At 36.3% G+C, this 14,437-nt stretch overlaps 1 protein-coding gene across 2 annotated transcripts in view; it reads left to right on the top strand.

Annotated features, from left to right (window-relative positions):
* The window catches only part of POLQ (DNA polymerase theta), a 119,127-nt gene that overhangs the window by 10,323 nt on the left and 94,367 nt on the right, over positions 1-14,437 (top strand). For both annotated transcript variants that reach the window (XM_045852024.1, XM_045852023.1), the window contains exons 6-9: positions 2,251-2,470; positions 4,742-4,889; positions 8,119-8,265; positions 14,159-14,371. In XM_045852024.1, the coding sequence (XP_045707980.1) occupies positions 2,251-2,470; positions 4,742-4,889; positions 8,119-8,265; positions 14,159-14,371 (728 nt within the window). The remainder of the gene's footprint in view (positions 1-2,250; positions 2,471-4,741; positions 4,890-8,118; positions 8,266-14,158; positions 14,372-14,437) is intronic.

Genomic DNA, 14,437 nt, shown 5'->3' with positions numbered 1-14,437 from the left:
ATTATGACTACATAAATGCCACTGTCACCTGAGCCATGGAGTATATGATGATTACCTTTACTTTCTAAGTGACATTTTATTCTCTGAAATTAACTTACCTTCTTTGTTTGAAGGCTTTGTTTTCCTATGTTCTTGTTACTGGCTTATTCCCAGCCTCTCCACTGTGTAAATCTCCACCTAATAGGTTCCAATACATATGCTGTTCTACAAAATTCATCTTTTTGGAGAAGTTTCTCTTAAAGCCTTCTGAGCTGTTCCAATCTAGATAAGTGGTTAATTTACATTATGTGCTGCATATCAGTTTTTTTGGGATCTTTTCTTCTCATCATTCACTCCAGTAGCTTTTTGTGTGAGTCAGAGTCCCCTCTTTTGGGATCTCCTGGCTCTTTCTTGATTTCCTTCCTCATTTTGATGGGAACATCTTTCAGGAATTTTCACTTTATTTCAGTGTACAAGCTGTTATGGGTATAAATTTTTTAAAACTTTGCATGTCTGAAAATGCCTTAAAATTAATTATTTGAGAGATTGTCCAGGTATAAAAGTGAAGGTTAAAAATTTTTTTCCTTTAGAGTTTTCAAGACATTTCTTTATTTTCTTGTAACTATTGAGAATTCTAATGCCATGCTAATCCTTTATCTTTTAAATAATTTTTATTTTCTTTGACAGTTTTTAGGAGCTTCCTCAGTATTATGAAATTTCACATTGATGTGTTTTTGTTTAGGTTTATTTTCATTGATGTGCTGGGTACTCAAAGATTCTTTCAATCTGGGAGCTCTTGTCTCTTAGTTTAGGGAGATTTTAACACATCTCTTGCAGTATGTAAAAAACGTGTAGATAATCATCTGTATTGAAAATCAGGAGGCCTATAACGAATACAATGAGCAAATTTGACCTTAATGCATGAATGTAGAACAATTTCCAAATACAAGCATAATATATATATTTTTTCAGTTATACATGGAACATTTCCAAAAAAATTTTACTGTGTGCTGGGCCACAAAGCAATGTAGTTTAAAGGACTTAAGTTATTTAAAATACATTTTCTAACAACAGTGGAATTAAGCTAGAAACATGTATAAGAAAAGCATAATTAGAAAATGCCCATGTGTTTGGAAATTAAGAAACAAATTTTGACCCATTCTGAGTCAAAAAAGTAACCACAACAGAAATTGGAAGATAGTTTGAACTGAAAGTATAATAAAAATATCTCCTAACAAAACTTGTAGCCCTGGCTGGTGTGGCTCAGTGGATTGAGTGCCAGACTGTGAACCAAAGGGTCATAGGTTCAATTCCTGGCACAGGCCTGGGTTTCAGGCCAGTTCTGCGGCATGGGGTGTGGAAGAGGCAATCACACATTGATGTTTTGTTTCCTCTCTTTCTCCTTCCCTTTCCTTCTCTTCTCTGTGGAAATAAAGAAATAAAATCTTTAAAAAAAAAAAAAAAAGCCCTGGCTGATGTAGCTCAGTGGATTGAGCATGGGATGAGAACCAAAGGGTTGCTGGTTCGATTCCCAGTCAGGGCACATGCCTGGGTTGTGGGCCAGGTCCCCAGTGAGGGCCACATGAGAGGCAACCACACACTGATGATTCTCTCCCTCTCTTCCTCCTTTCCCCTCTCTCTAAAAATAAATGAATAAAATCTTAAAAAAGAACTTGTAAAATGTAGCAAAAGGTGTTCTTAAAGGGAAATTGATAGTATAAAATGTATATATTATTAAAGAAGAGAGACTGAAAAATTAATGAATCATCTCTCAAGAACTTAGAAAAAGAATTGTTAAATAATGTCACAGAAAGTAAAAAGAAAGAAACAAAGATAAAAACAAATCTAATGAAAAGGAAAGTCGTTATTCAGAACATTAAAAATATTCTACAAATCAATAAGAAGAAAACAGAACCCAGTATGTCAATGGGTAAGGAACTTGGACAGATAAGAGGGCATCTAAGTGGTCCATAAGCATGAAGCTGTGCTTAATCTCATGAGCAGTGGAGGGGATGCAAATCACCTCTTCCATGAGGTATTACCACTCTTTCTAAAATGGCTAACACTTTGGTAGTCTTTTTCGAAAACAGTTTAATATTATCTGAGAAAATTGAAGATCATCTATGACCTAGTAATTTCACTCCTGGGTATATGCCCTGAAGAAATGTATGCATAGATGTACCAAAGGACATGACCAAGAATGTTGTTGGTGGTACTATTGGTAATTAATACTATTTATCTTTTAACATCGTTTTCATTTATTCTTCACAGCCAAGCCAATTTAGCCAGTCCTCCACCGTACGCCATGCAGATTGTAGGCATGAGTGCTACTCTTCCTAATTTGGAGCTTGTGGCTTCCTGGTTGAATGCTGAGCTCTATCACACTGACTTCCGTCCTGTCCCATTGTTGGAGTCAGTAAAGCTTGGAAATTCCATATATGACTCTTCAATGAAGCTTGTGAGGGAATTTCAGCCCATGCTCCAGGTGAAGGTAAGTCAGTGTTTTTACCTCACCACCACCAGTGCTTTGTGTTCGATTTTGTTTTCTAGCAAGTTTACAGTTTTTGAGTTAGGTGAAGTAGGAATTGCAAAGTAGTTGAATAGGCATTACATATCTATAGGAAACATTACTAATATTAAGCTATTGGTTTCATCTTAAAGAATTGGCGGTGATGGTAAAAGAGGAAACATACCTGTACCTTTGATTTAAATTTAAATGACTATCATTTTCTATAAGTAATACAAAATAATAACTAATTTTGTAGATTTTTTTTCTTTTTAACTGGGAAAAAATTTTCTTCTGGCTTAGTTTATTCTAAATACTTTTTCCACATTAGAAGCAGTTTATAATGTGGAAAATTAAATTTTTGTTAGATGATAGATTATAAATATAGTAGAGTGGGAAAAAACCCATCATATTGGGAGTCAGACAGACCTACCTCTAATACTTAATAGATACTTGATATAGCTGTGATATAAGTTGAATCATAAAACCTCTCTGAATGTAGTGTCTTTGTGTATAAAATGAGAAATAATACCTATCTTTAGTATTGTTATAAGAATGAAATATGATTTTTAAAAATTGGCTACCATCTAGAAAGTGATTGATAAATGCTGAATTCCCTCCCATACCCCTAAATACACTTAATAAGTTTTAGTTTACAGTATTTTTCTAAGCCTGTGTCTCTGAATACTGAACTAGCGAAGGATAAGTTTAGAGCTGGGGTCAGGACTAAGCGCACGTTTCAGTGCCCTCACAGCTGTGTGTTTGCAGCCTCCAGGCGCCTGCTGTGGAATCGTACTCTGTTGCTTTGCTCTGTAATCCAAATTTCACCTGACTGTGCCTCAATAATTATGTATGTAAACATTTACTTACTCTTCATTAATCCTTTTCTTCTATTACCATGTGTATATGCCTCTGCCCTTTTTGAATCACTTTCAACTCTTACCCAAATTATTAAAAAAACCTCCTAATTGCTCTGTCTGCTTCTGCCTGGCCCCTTCCATCTATGTTTACATCAAGAGCTAGTAATCTATTTAAAGTTAGCATCAAATCATGTAACCGTTCTCCAAAAAAACTAGTGATGGATCCCTGTTTCATTTAGAACAAAGGCCAAAGTCTTTATAGTGGCCTATAGGGCTACTCACCCTCCTAGTGCTCTGACCTCATCTACTGCATTTCTTTTGACCCCCCCCAGAGCCTCGTTGCTATTCCACAATATGCCACAAATCTCCCTCCTCAGGTTCTCTTTGTCTGGAATCCTTTCCCCACCAGGTATCAGTATACTTTACCCTTCACCTTTAGACCTTTACTCAAATGTTCACTTTCTTAGGCCTTCCCTGGCCACCTTATCTAAATTAGTGTCCTCTTCTTCCTGATCCCTATTTTCCCTGTTTTATTTTTTTCCTTAGCACTTTTCAAAATTGAACATATCATGGGTTTTACCTATCATGTTTTTGTTATTATCTATCTCTTCTTACAGGAGTGGAAACACTCTGAGGGCAGAGTTTTTTTTTCTGCTTTGATCTTCATTTCCAGTGCCTAGAAGAGTATCCATCACCTAGTAAATATTTGTTTAGTGAGTGAATGGATGAATGAATTAATTAATCCAGTTACACACACTGACCTTCCAGTTTTGAGAACTCACTGGGCCACCCCTGGCCCATATGCTCTTATTCTGCCCGAAATGTTTCCTCTGTTGCTCAGTTACCTTATATTGAGATAATGCCCCCACTTCACATTTCAGCTAAATCATCGTTTTCTCAGGGAAACCTTTCTTTCAGATCTTTCTATCAAATTTATGTCAAATATGAAGCATCAAAACACCACAAACCTCTCTTTTATAGTACATCTATAAAATGTACTACATCTATAAAACTCTCTTTTGAAATACAAATGATTTTATTTTACATTTATTTGTTTCATACTTTAACATGTTTCTCCAGTGAGACCTAAAACCCCTGAAGATAGGACTTTGACTTTCTTTTGCTCACAATTATATCCTCATTGTTTGAGGGTTGGAGATCAATAAATATTAGTTAAGTGAATAGAAAATATTTCTTTCTCACCTTGCATTATAAGGAAGTTTATTTCTTTTTCTTCTTGTTTTCTTTTTTCATTGTTTGTTATTAACTTTGTAACTGATTTTTATTATGCCTTTGAATAGAAAAAAATTTCCTTATGAAGCAAAATTATTGACTTTAAATTGATGTGAAAATGTTTTGAAGTACTACTAGAGTGGTTTTTTTTTTTCTTTCTTAGGGAGATGAAGACCATGTTGTTAGTTTATGCTATGAGACTGTTCGTGATAACCATTCAGTATTAATTTTTTGTCCATCAAAGAAATGGTGTGAGAAGCTGGCTGATACTATTGCCCATGAGTTTTACAATCTACAGCATCAAGCTGAGGGTAAGCTCCTAATTGAAATGTATAAACAACCCATGGAAAAAGACAACTGGGGGGGGCAGGGGAGGGTGGGGGAGAGTAACAGGGGGCAGGGCGTTAATGGGGACAACTGTAATTGCACAACAATAAAAAAAAGGAAAGCTTCCATACTTAATACATTTGCTACAAGGAACTTTAATGATTATATTAGCAAAGTATGGCTCTCTTTCCTCATTGCCACCACCTGCTCCCAGGCACTCCTTACAAAACTATGCATTTGTGACTAATCCTCTTCTTATCCTCATTATAGACAAGGTGTGCACACACTCAGTCTAATAGTCAGATTTTACAAAACTGGGTCTATACAGATGTATATGAGGTTCTTCTTCTGGGACTCATGGGCTTTGAGGTTATATATAAAACTTCACACATACACACTTTAATGGGGTAAGCAGCCATATCTTTCTTTATATTTCCAAACTTTAATTCTAAAAAGAATCACACATACACATACATATATATGTATACACACATATATGTGTTCATACACATATTTATTTTAAAATAAGCTTTATTTAAGTATAATTTATATACAATAAAAAGTACCCATTTGAAGTATATAATTTAATCAGTTTTAATGAATGTATACACATGTTTAACACCCACTATAATCAACATGTGGAACATTTCTATGACCCTAAAATGTTCTTTTTTGTTTTTCTTGGCATTTCCCTCTATCCCTAGCCCCAGATCACCACTTATCTATTTTTTGATATTCTAGATTAGTTTTGTCTTTTTTAAGAATTTCATGTAAATGAAATCATATAGTATATGTGTCTTTTGTGTCTGTCTTCTTTCACTCAGCAAGATATTTTTAAGATTCATCTAGACAGTTACATTTATCATTTTGTTCCTTCTTTTATTGCTCAGTGTATCGCACAACCATTAGTGTATATATATATTATTTTTTTAAGAAGTCATTTACCAAAGTATTATATTTATTTTTTTATCTTATTCTTTTATTTTAATTGTTGTTCAAGTACAGTTTTCTGTCTTTTACTCCCATCCCAGCCAACCCCCCCAGCCCTTCCCACCTCCTTCCCATTCCCACCCCCCTTGTTTTTGTCCAAGTGTCCTTTATATTTATTCCTGTAAACCCTTCCCCTTTTCCCCTGAAATTCCCTCCCTTCTCCCCTCTGGTCTATTTTTACTGATTTTACTAGCCTATGGTCATGTGAGTTCCAAGATAAGTGTAAGGCAGACAGAGACCAGTTCCAGTCACAGAATATTAGACTATTTCATGACTTCACTAGGCCAGTGGCATCATGAGGATGGATGATGGATATTTCAAGCCAAGTTCCAACAGGTGAACTGCCTGAAATTTACATTGGGTAGGCTCTAGTCCAACATTATAATGTCTTTCCTAGTTCTCTCTTAATTGGTACTTTCTGTACTCTGTCAACTCACATTCCTTATGTTGTACCATGGTAGCTTATATTCCATAATAACCAGAAAATTTATTATTTTCTTTGCTTGAGGTTCTTTTATTTTGATTTATTGCAGTGGTTCACAAATCCTAGTGCTTGGACTAGACCCTGGGCTATGATGAAACCTCAGCAAAGTAAAGACAAGGCTGAACATTTTTCATAAAACTAAAGTTTAAATTCTGAAATTATCCCATAATTTTTTTAAAGTTAAAGTGACTTTTCTTTTGAAATATATTGATTGATAGTAATTTTTAACATTTTTATTTATTTACTCATTTATTTTTTATTGTATTTTCTCCATTACCATTTATTCTCCTTACTCCTTCTTCCCTCACCCCCGCAGGCACCACACTGTGTCCATGTCCATGAGTCCTTTTTCCTTTTTGCTCAATCCCCCTTCCCGCTAACCTCCCCACAGAGCTGTCAGCCTGCTCTCTGTCGATAAATCTGTCTTTATCTTGCTTTTTGTTCAGTTTGTTCATTAGATTCCACATATGAATGAGATCATATGGTATTTATCTTTCTCTGACTGGCTTATTTAACTTAGCATAATGTTCTCCAGGTCTGTCCATGCTGTCATAAAGGGTAAATTTTTCTCCTTTTTTATGGTTGAGTAGTATTCCATCATGTGAATGTCTCATAGTTGTTTTATCCACTCATCTACTGATGGACACTTGGGTTGCTTCCATATCTTAGTGATTGTAAATAATGTCGCAATGAACATAGGGGTGCTTATGTTCTTTCAAATTAGTGTTTTGAGTTTCTTTAGATAAATTCCTAAAAGCGGAATCACTGGGTCATAAGGCAGTTCCATTTTTAATTTTTTGAGATTATCTCCATACTGAAAAATTTTAAAATTGTCATTAGTATAACAAAACATTGGCAACCTTTCATGGGTCCCAAAATGTTAATAAATGTTAACCTAAAAAGTAAAATGTATATTTTATAAAAAGTCTTACTTCTTTTTTTAAAAAAATATTTTATTTATTTATTTTTAGAGAGGGAAGGGAGGGAGATAGAGAGAGAGAGAGAAACATCAATGTGCGGTTGCTGGGGGCCGTGGCCTGCAACCCAGGCATATACCCTGACTGGGAATCAAACCTGCGACACTTTGGTTCGCAGCCTGCGCTCAATCCGCTGAGCTACACCAGCCAGGGAAGAAGTCTTACTTCTTATAAAATAGAAGTTTTACTAGTTCAGAAATCCAAAACTCTGGAAAATTAAGGAACATAGTTCCTGCAGATAGTTAAGGCCTTACCAGAGGAGAGGTTTACACAGAGAGGTAAAAACAGAAGGTAATATGATTATCATATTGGTGCCAAAGAGGCGAGAAAAATTGTCACATGAAATTAGGCTCCTAGGTGATTCTGATACTGTTGGTGGGACATACTGTCAGCAAGGATTTTGATTTTTAGGCTCTGTGTGGTAGTCATTATACTCATGTATAATCTTCTTCTTCCAGCTGGTTCCATGAGTCCTCTCCTGTGGGCTTCATGTCACTCTAATACAGTGTTTCCTAAACTCTGGTGCACTTTAGAACGGCCTGGGGAGGTTGTAAAATTCCTTACGTCCACATTGTATGCTATTCATCACAATGTCCAGGGTTGAGAGACAGTCATGAGTATTTTTAAAAGGTGTGAGGTGATTAGTATACATAGTGGTTTTGGAATCACTGCCCTAGTTTTTAGCTCTGTACTGAACAGGCAGATAGCACTTAAAGAGGTTCAGACGGAGGTCACAGTGTTGACAGTGTTTTTGTGTGGCAGGACTGGAAAGGTCATCTGAACTCTCATCCGTGACGCTGGAACAAAAGGGCCTCCTAGAAGTGATTGATCAGCTAAAACATTCGCCTTCAGGACTGGACTCTGTATTAAAAAAAACTGTACCATGGGGAGTAGCATTTCATCATGCAGGTATCCATATTTATAACGTTAATAAGAAGTCCCCTCCAAAAATCCTCACAATTTCTTTATTTTTGTATTTACATGCGTTTGATTTCTTGTTAACCACACTTAATACCCTTAGATTTCATTTTAAGAAATTGTGTGATTAAGATTAAACACAAGTAAAACAAATATGTTTAGAGTTACTATACAGATAAGTAAATTTACTTAAGTCTATTTACTCTATATGTAAACCTTACTTGCAGTCAGTGGCTGGGTGTCATTTATCTCAGGGATTCCTTGCTGAAGTCTTCATACTAGGCTCTGTATTTTCTGGTGCAACACATTGCCATTAATCAGAGCACATTTTCTGTTTTTCCATCTACCAATTTAATGCCTTATCCATCTTAACTAAGTACTTACCACCTACTGTGTCTGTAACTTTTGCAGTTTGAGTGGTGACAGCAAAACTAGCATGTATTTCTTTTCCCTTCTTTACAATTTCACAATAGAAGATTCATTCTTACTGTAAATCTTAGCAACCTCAGCATATGGTTATGCACTGCTTAACAATGGGAATACAATCTGAGAAATGTGTCATTAGGCAATTTTGTTCTTGTACAAACATCACAGAGTACACTTACACAAACCTAGGTGATACAGTCTACTACTGACCTAGGCTATATGGTATAGCCTATTGTTCCTAGGCTATAAACATATACACAGCATGTTACTGTACTGACCACTGTAGGCAACTGTAACACAATGGTAAGTTTTTGTATCTAAACATAGATAAGGTATAATATAAAAGATAAAAACTGGTGCAACATTACCACGAATGTAGTTTACAGGATTGCAAGTTGCTCTGGGTGCATCAGTGAGCAAATGCTGAGTGAATGTGAAGGCCTAGAATATTACAGTACACTTCTGTAGACTTTTTAACACTTTAAACTTAGGCTACACTAAATTTATAAAACAACATGTGATCAACCCAAGCACAAGAGAAAATGATGCAATCAAGATCCAGTAAGCACAAGATGTATGAGGCTCTTGTTGGAGTAACTTGGCGTACTATTTCATAGTAAACTCTTTTTGTTAGTAAAAAGAGTATATTCTAAAATACAATAAAAAGTATAGCAGAGTAAATACATAGACCAGTAAATCATTTATTATCATTATCAAATATTGTGAACTGTACATAATTGCATGTGCAGTACTTTTATATGACTGGCAGCACTGTAGGTTTTCTTACACCAGCATAACTACAAACATGAGAGTAATGCATTGTGCTGTGACGTTAATAGGTGATAGGAATTTTTCAGCTTCTTATAATCTTATGGAACCACCACCATATATGTGGCCTGTCATCAAACTGAAATGTTTTTATGCAGGGCATGATTGTACAGGTTTTCTTCTTATTAAGTAGAGAACTTCCACCTTTTCACTTAAAGGAAGCACTTTGTGGCTTCTCTTTGGCATACGCAGATTGCCATTAATATACTTGCACTGTGGGACCATAATTAAGTAAAATAAATGTTGCTTGAACATCAGCATTGCAGCACCAGGAATCAATTGGATCGCTGAAATGGCTGCTAAGTGACTAACGGGCAGGAAGGGCATGCTGTGCAGATATGCTGGACAGAGGGATGACTCACATCCCAGGCAGATGGAAGAGGACAGTGTGAGATTTTGTTATGCTACTCAGAGCAGCTTGCAATTAAGAACTTCAGAATTGCCCTGGCTGGTGTAGCTCAGTGGATTGAGCGTGGGCCTGTGAACCGAAATGTCACCGGTTCAATTCCCAGTCAGGGCACATGCCTGAGTTGTCGGCCAGGTCCCCCAGTGGGGGCCACGTGAGAGGCAACCACGCATTGATGTTTCATTCCCTCTCTCCTTCCTTTCCCCTTTCTCTAAAAATAAATAAATAAAATCTTAAAAACAACAACAAAAACTTCAGAATTATTTATTTATGGAATTTTCCATTTAATAGTTCCAGATCACAGTTAATTGCAGGTAGCTGAAACCATGGAAAGCAAAACTGCAGATAAGGGGCAGTACTGTACTTGCTAACCCAATTTTATGCCACTCTGAGTGTCTCCCTTTATCTCAAGGTGTACTGAAATATTGCTACACGTATATGAAAAACTAATTTTAGAAATTATCATATTGCATTTTGAGAGGGGTAGAATGTTTAAAAATCAACCAGGTTGTCAAAATTGCAAGGATTATGATGTCCCTGAATTATATAATTTCTTTCAGGAAGTGGTCTTCCCATGATCATATGTGCTAAGCATATGATTAAGAATATATAGTTTTGGCCCTGGCTCGCATAGCTCAGTGGATTGAGCACGGGCTGCAAACCAAAGTGTCGCAGGTTCGATTCCCAGTCAGGGCACGTGCCTGGGTTGCAGGCCACGGCCCCCAGCAACCGCACATTGATGTTTCTCTCTCTTTCTCTCTTTCAGCCTCCCTTCCCTCTCTAAAAATAAATAAATTCAATCTTAAAAAAAAAGAATATATAGTTTCTAAGATTAGGAATTTAACCTTTTCAATTTATTTTAAAACTTTTCTCATGCTATATAGAAATAAGTTTATAAATGTATGTACACACACATATATGCATACATGTATGTACACAGTGGGCCCTTGAACAACATAGGTTTGAAGGGTGTGGGTCCACTTAGACGCAGCTTATTTTCAATAAACAATTGGAAAAATATTTGGAATTTTGCAACAATTTGAAAAACTTGTGGATGAACTGTGTAGCTTAGAAATATTTTAAAAAATTAGGTATGCCATGAATGCATAAAATATACATAGATATTAGTTTATTTTAATACCATAGAAAATGGTCTTAGTCTAATTAAGTCATAAAACATACACAGTTCTATTATAAAAAATTAAAAATTTCCAAAGTTATGTGTAGAAATAATTACAGACCATACATGATGCCATTCAGAGTGGAGAGAAATGTAAACAAATGTAAAGATACAGTATTAAATCACACCTGCATAAAATTAACTACAATGCATGTCGTACTACTATAATAATTTTGTAGTTACCCATTCAAGGATTTTAAGAAGCACTTAAAATGCCCTGTGACACTAATCATCTTGTGAGCAGTTTGTCTCTCCAGCAAATTGGGCGTTATAGTAAAAAGTGATCTCTTGCAGTTCTTGCATATGTTTCACCATGTTTAGTGCAGCACAGTAAAGCTTGGATAACACCATGGGACCCATACAGTGTGCCACTAGTGATGCTGGAAGGCTCCTGAGAAACAGAGAAAAGTCATGACATTCAATATGACAAAGATGAATTCCTTGGTATGTACTGTAGATTGATGTCTGCAGCTGTGGTTGCCCATCATTTCAAGATAAATAAATCCAGCGGAAGGACTGTTAAAAGAGAAAAGGAAATCCATGAATTCTTTGCAGCAGCTATGCCAGCAGGCATGAAAACCTTACATTTTTTGTGAATTACCTTTTTATCTTGTATTGAAAATGCAGCATTTATGGGGGTGCTGGATCGCTATATGAAAAATGTATCTATAGACTCTAATATGATTTAAGAAAAAATAGTCATATGACAACTTAAAGCAAAAGGAAGGTAAAGGAGAATTTAATGCTAGCAAAGTATGGCTTAATAATTTTAGAAAGAGTTTTGGCTTAAAAAATGTCAACAGGAGAAGCAGCTCCTGCTGTTCAGACACCATTAAGGAAATTATTGAGGAGGAAAGATGTCTGTCTGAACAGGTTTTTAATGCAGATGAAAGTGTCCTTTTTCGGAAAAGAATGCCACAAAGACATTTATTAATAAGGAAGGAAAACAAGCACCAGGATTTAACATAGGAAGGAATAGGGTAACCTACTGTTTTGTGCAAATGCAGTTAGGTTGATGAACAGGACTGACCAGCTGCCAGGCTTTTGGTTGTACAAGACATAGGTAGTGAAAACACTTTTGGGGGACTTGTTTCATCAATGCTTTATCTCTGAAGTCAGGAAATACCTTGCTAGTAAGGAACTGCCTTTTAAAGTTCTTTTGGTATTGGACAATGTCCCTGGCCACCCAGACACTCTTAAGTTCAACAGTGGATACGTTGAAATGGTCTACTTGCCCCCGAGCACAATGTCTGAGCTTCAGTCTAGATTAGGGCGTCCTAAGGACCTATAAGGCTCATTGCACATGGTGCTCTATGGAAAAGATTGTCAACATTATGGAAGTAAGATTCTGATGGAACATCATGAGAGCCTGGAAGGATCACACCGTTGAAGAGGCCGTTGTTACGGAAAAAGCCATGAAAGCAATCAAACTTGAAACAATAATTTCCTGCTGAAGAAAACTGTGTCCAGATGTTGTGCAGGGCTCCACAGGACTTATGACAGAGCCAATCAAGGAGACTATAAAAGACATTGTGAATATGGCAAAAAAGGTGTGTGTGTGTGTGTGTAGAGGGGTGAAGGGTTTCAAGACATGGGTCTTGAAGAAGAAAATTCGTTGGAGATGAGTGCTTCTGAACCCAGCCAGAAGATGAAGAAGAAGACACAAAAAAGCAGTGCCAGAAAACAAACTGATATTAGAAAATCTGACAGAAGGGCTCCTATTATTCAAGACTGCTTTTGATTCCTTTTACAGCATGGACCCTTCTATGAGGTGGGCACCGAATCTAAAGCAAACAGTGGGAGAAGGATTGGTCCTATACAGGAACATTTTTAGAGAAACAAAAAAGCAAAAAAGTCACACAGAAATGACAATGTATTTCTGTAAAGTTGCGCTGAGTGCGCCTGCCTCTTCTGTCTCCCCTTTCACGTCCTCCACCGCTTCTGCCTCTGCGACCCCTGAGACAAGACCAACCCTTCCTCCTTTTCCTCCTCCTCATCTTACTCCAAAACTTTCATGATGATCCACTTCCACTTAATGACTAGTAAATAGTCATCGTACCATACAGTTAATAAACGTTTCTGTTGTGTATGTGTGTGTCTTCATGTGAAAACATACCTACGCTTGATCTCAGCCAAAAGGCCAAGAAGCAGTTCATGTGGAAATATACTGACTGTATGGCAGGAACTGTGTGAGGCGTTTTTGTGTCATCATCACTGTGTAAGTAGAACATCATGAGCAAGCCTTGTATCGAAATGATAGCTTATCCTTACACAGGCATAAGGTGAGTGATATTTAATATGAAATTAATAGTGTGTTAGTTTTCTTACTGTTGTATAACTGCTTTCAAAAATTACTATACAATATGCCTCTGTGTATCATCAGCCTATCATGATAGGTAAGTGATTTTTAAAATACTGTAACAGTGCTTTTGAATACTGTATTATGAATATGACTATTACTATATGCCATAAACATTTTATAACAATTCATCTATTAGTGTGTATACTAGGCTGTCATGAAGCAGCCATATCAATTGTTTTAGACTGCTATTAAGCAATTGCATTGCTGCTTCTTCATTATCCAAGCATGCATTATTGTACCTGTAAATAAATATGAATTTCTTTTTCACATCTTCCATTATTGATGTCTAGCGTTAGTAATACAGATAATATCTATGGTGTTTTATATCATATAAGACAATATTGATATAAGTACTGACAGACAATTTATCTTGTAAACAGATAATACAAACTTATGTTATCAATATAGTGCAGTTCTCTAAATGTGTTTCTCTTCCTTGTGATTTTCTTAACATTTTCTTTTCTCTAGCTTACTTTATTGTAAGAATACAGTATATAATACATATAACATATATAAAATGTGTGTTAATTGATTGTATTATTAGTAAGGCTTTTAGTCAACAGGAGGAATTTGGGGGGAGTCAAAAGTTATATGCAGATTTCTCACTGTGTGTGGGGCCTGTGCCTGTAACCCTTATGTTGTTTAAGGGCCACCTATGTATGTTATTGTAACTTTTTTTTAGGTCTCACTTTTGAAGAGAGGGATATCATTGAAAGAGCCTTCCGTCAAGGTCAGATTCGGGTCTTGACAGCAACTTCTACTCTCTCATCTGGGGTGAATTTACCTGCACGTCGTGTAATTATTCGGACTCCTGTTTTCAGTGGTCGACCTCTAGATATTCTTACATACAAGCAGATGGTTGGTCGTGCTGGTAGGAAAGGAGTGGACACAGTAGGTGAGTTTGAGTTTCATTTAAGTGGCATTGCTGAATGAGAGTGTCATTCCACTTGAAATTGGACTT

The sequence above is a fragment of the Phyllostomus hastatus genome, unplaced genomic scaffold (assembly GCF_019186645.2).
Source record: "Phyllostomus hastatus isolate PE091 unplaced genomic scaffold, TTU_PhHast_1.1 phas_contig_86, whole genome shotgun sequence".
Taxonomy (NCBI): Eukaryota; Metazoa; Chordata; class Mammalia; order Chiroptera; family Phyllostomidae; genus Phyllostomus; species Phyllostomus hastatus.
Note: the sequence above shows the minus strand (reverse complement) of the source record. Positions and strands in the feature narration are given on the sequence as shown.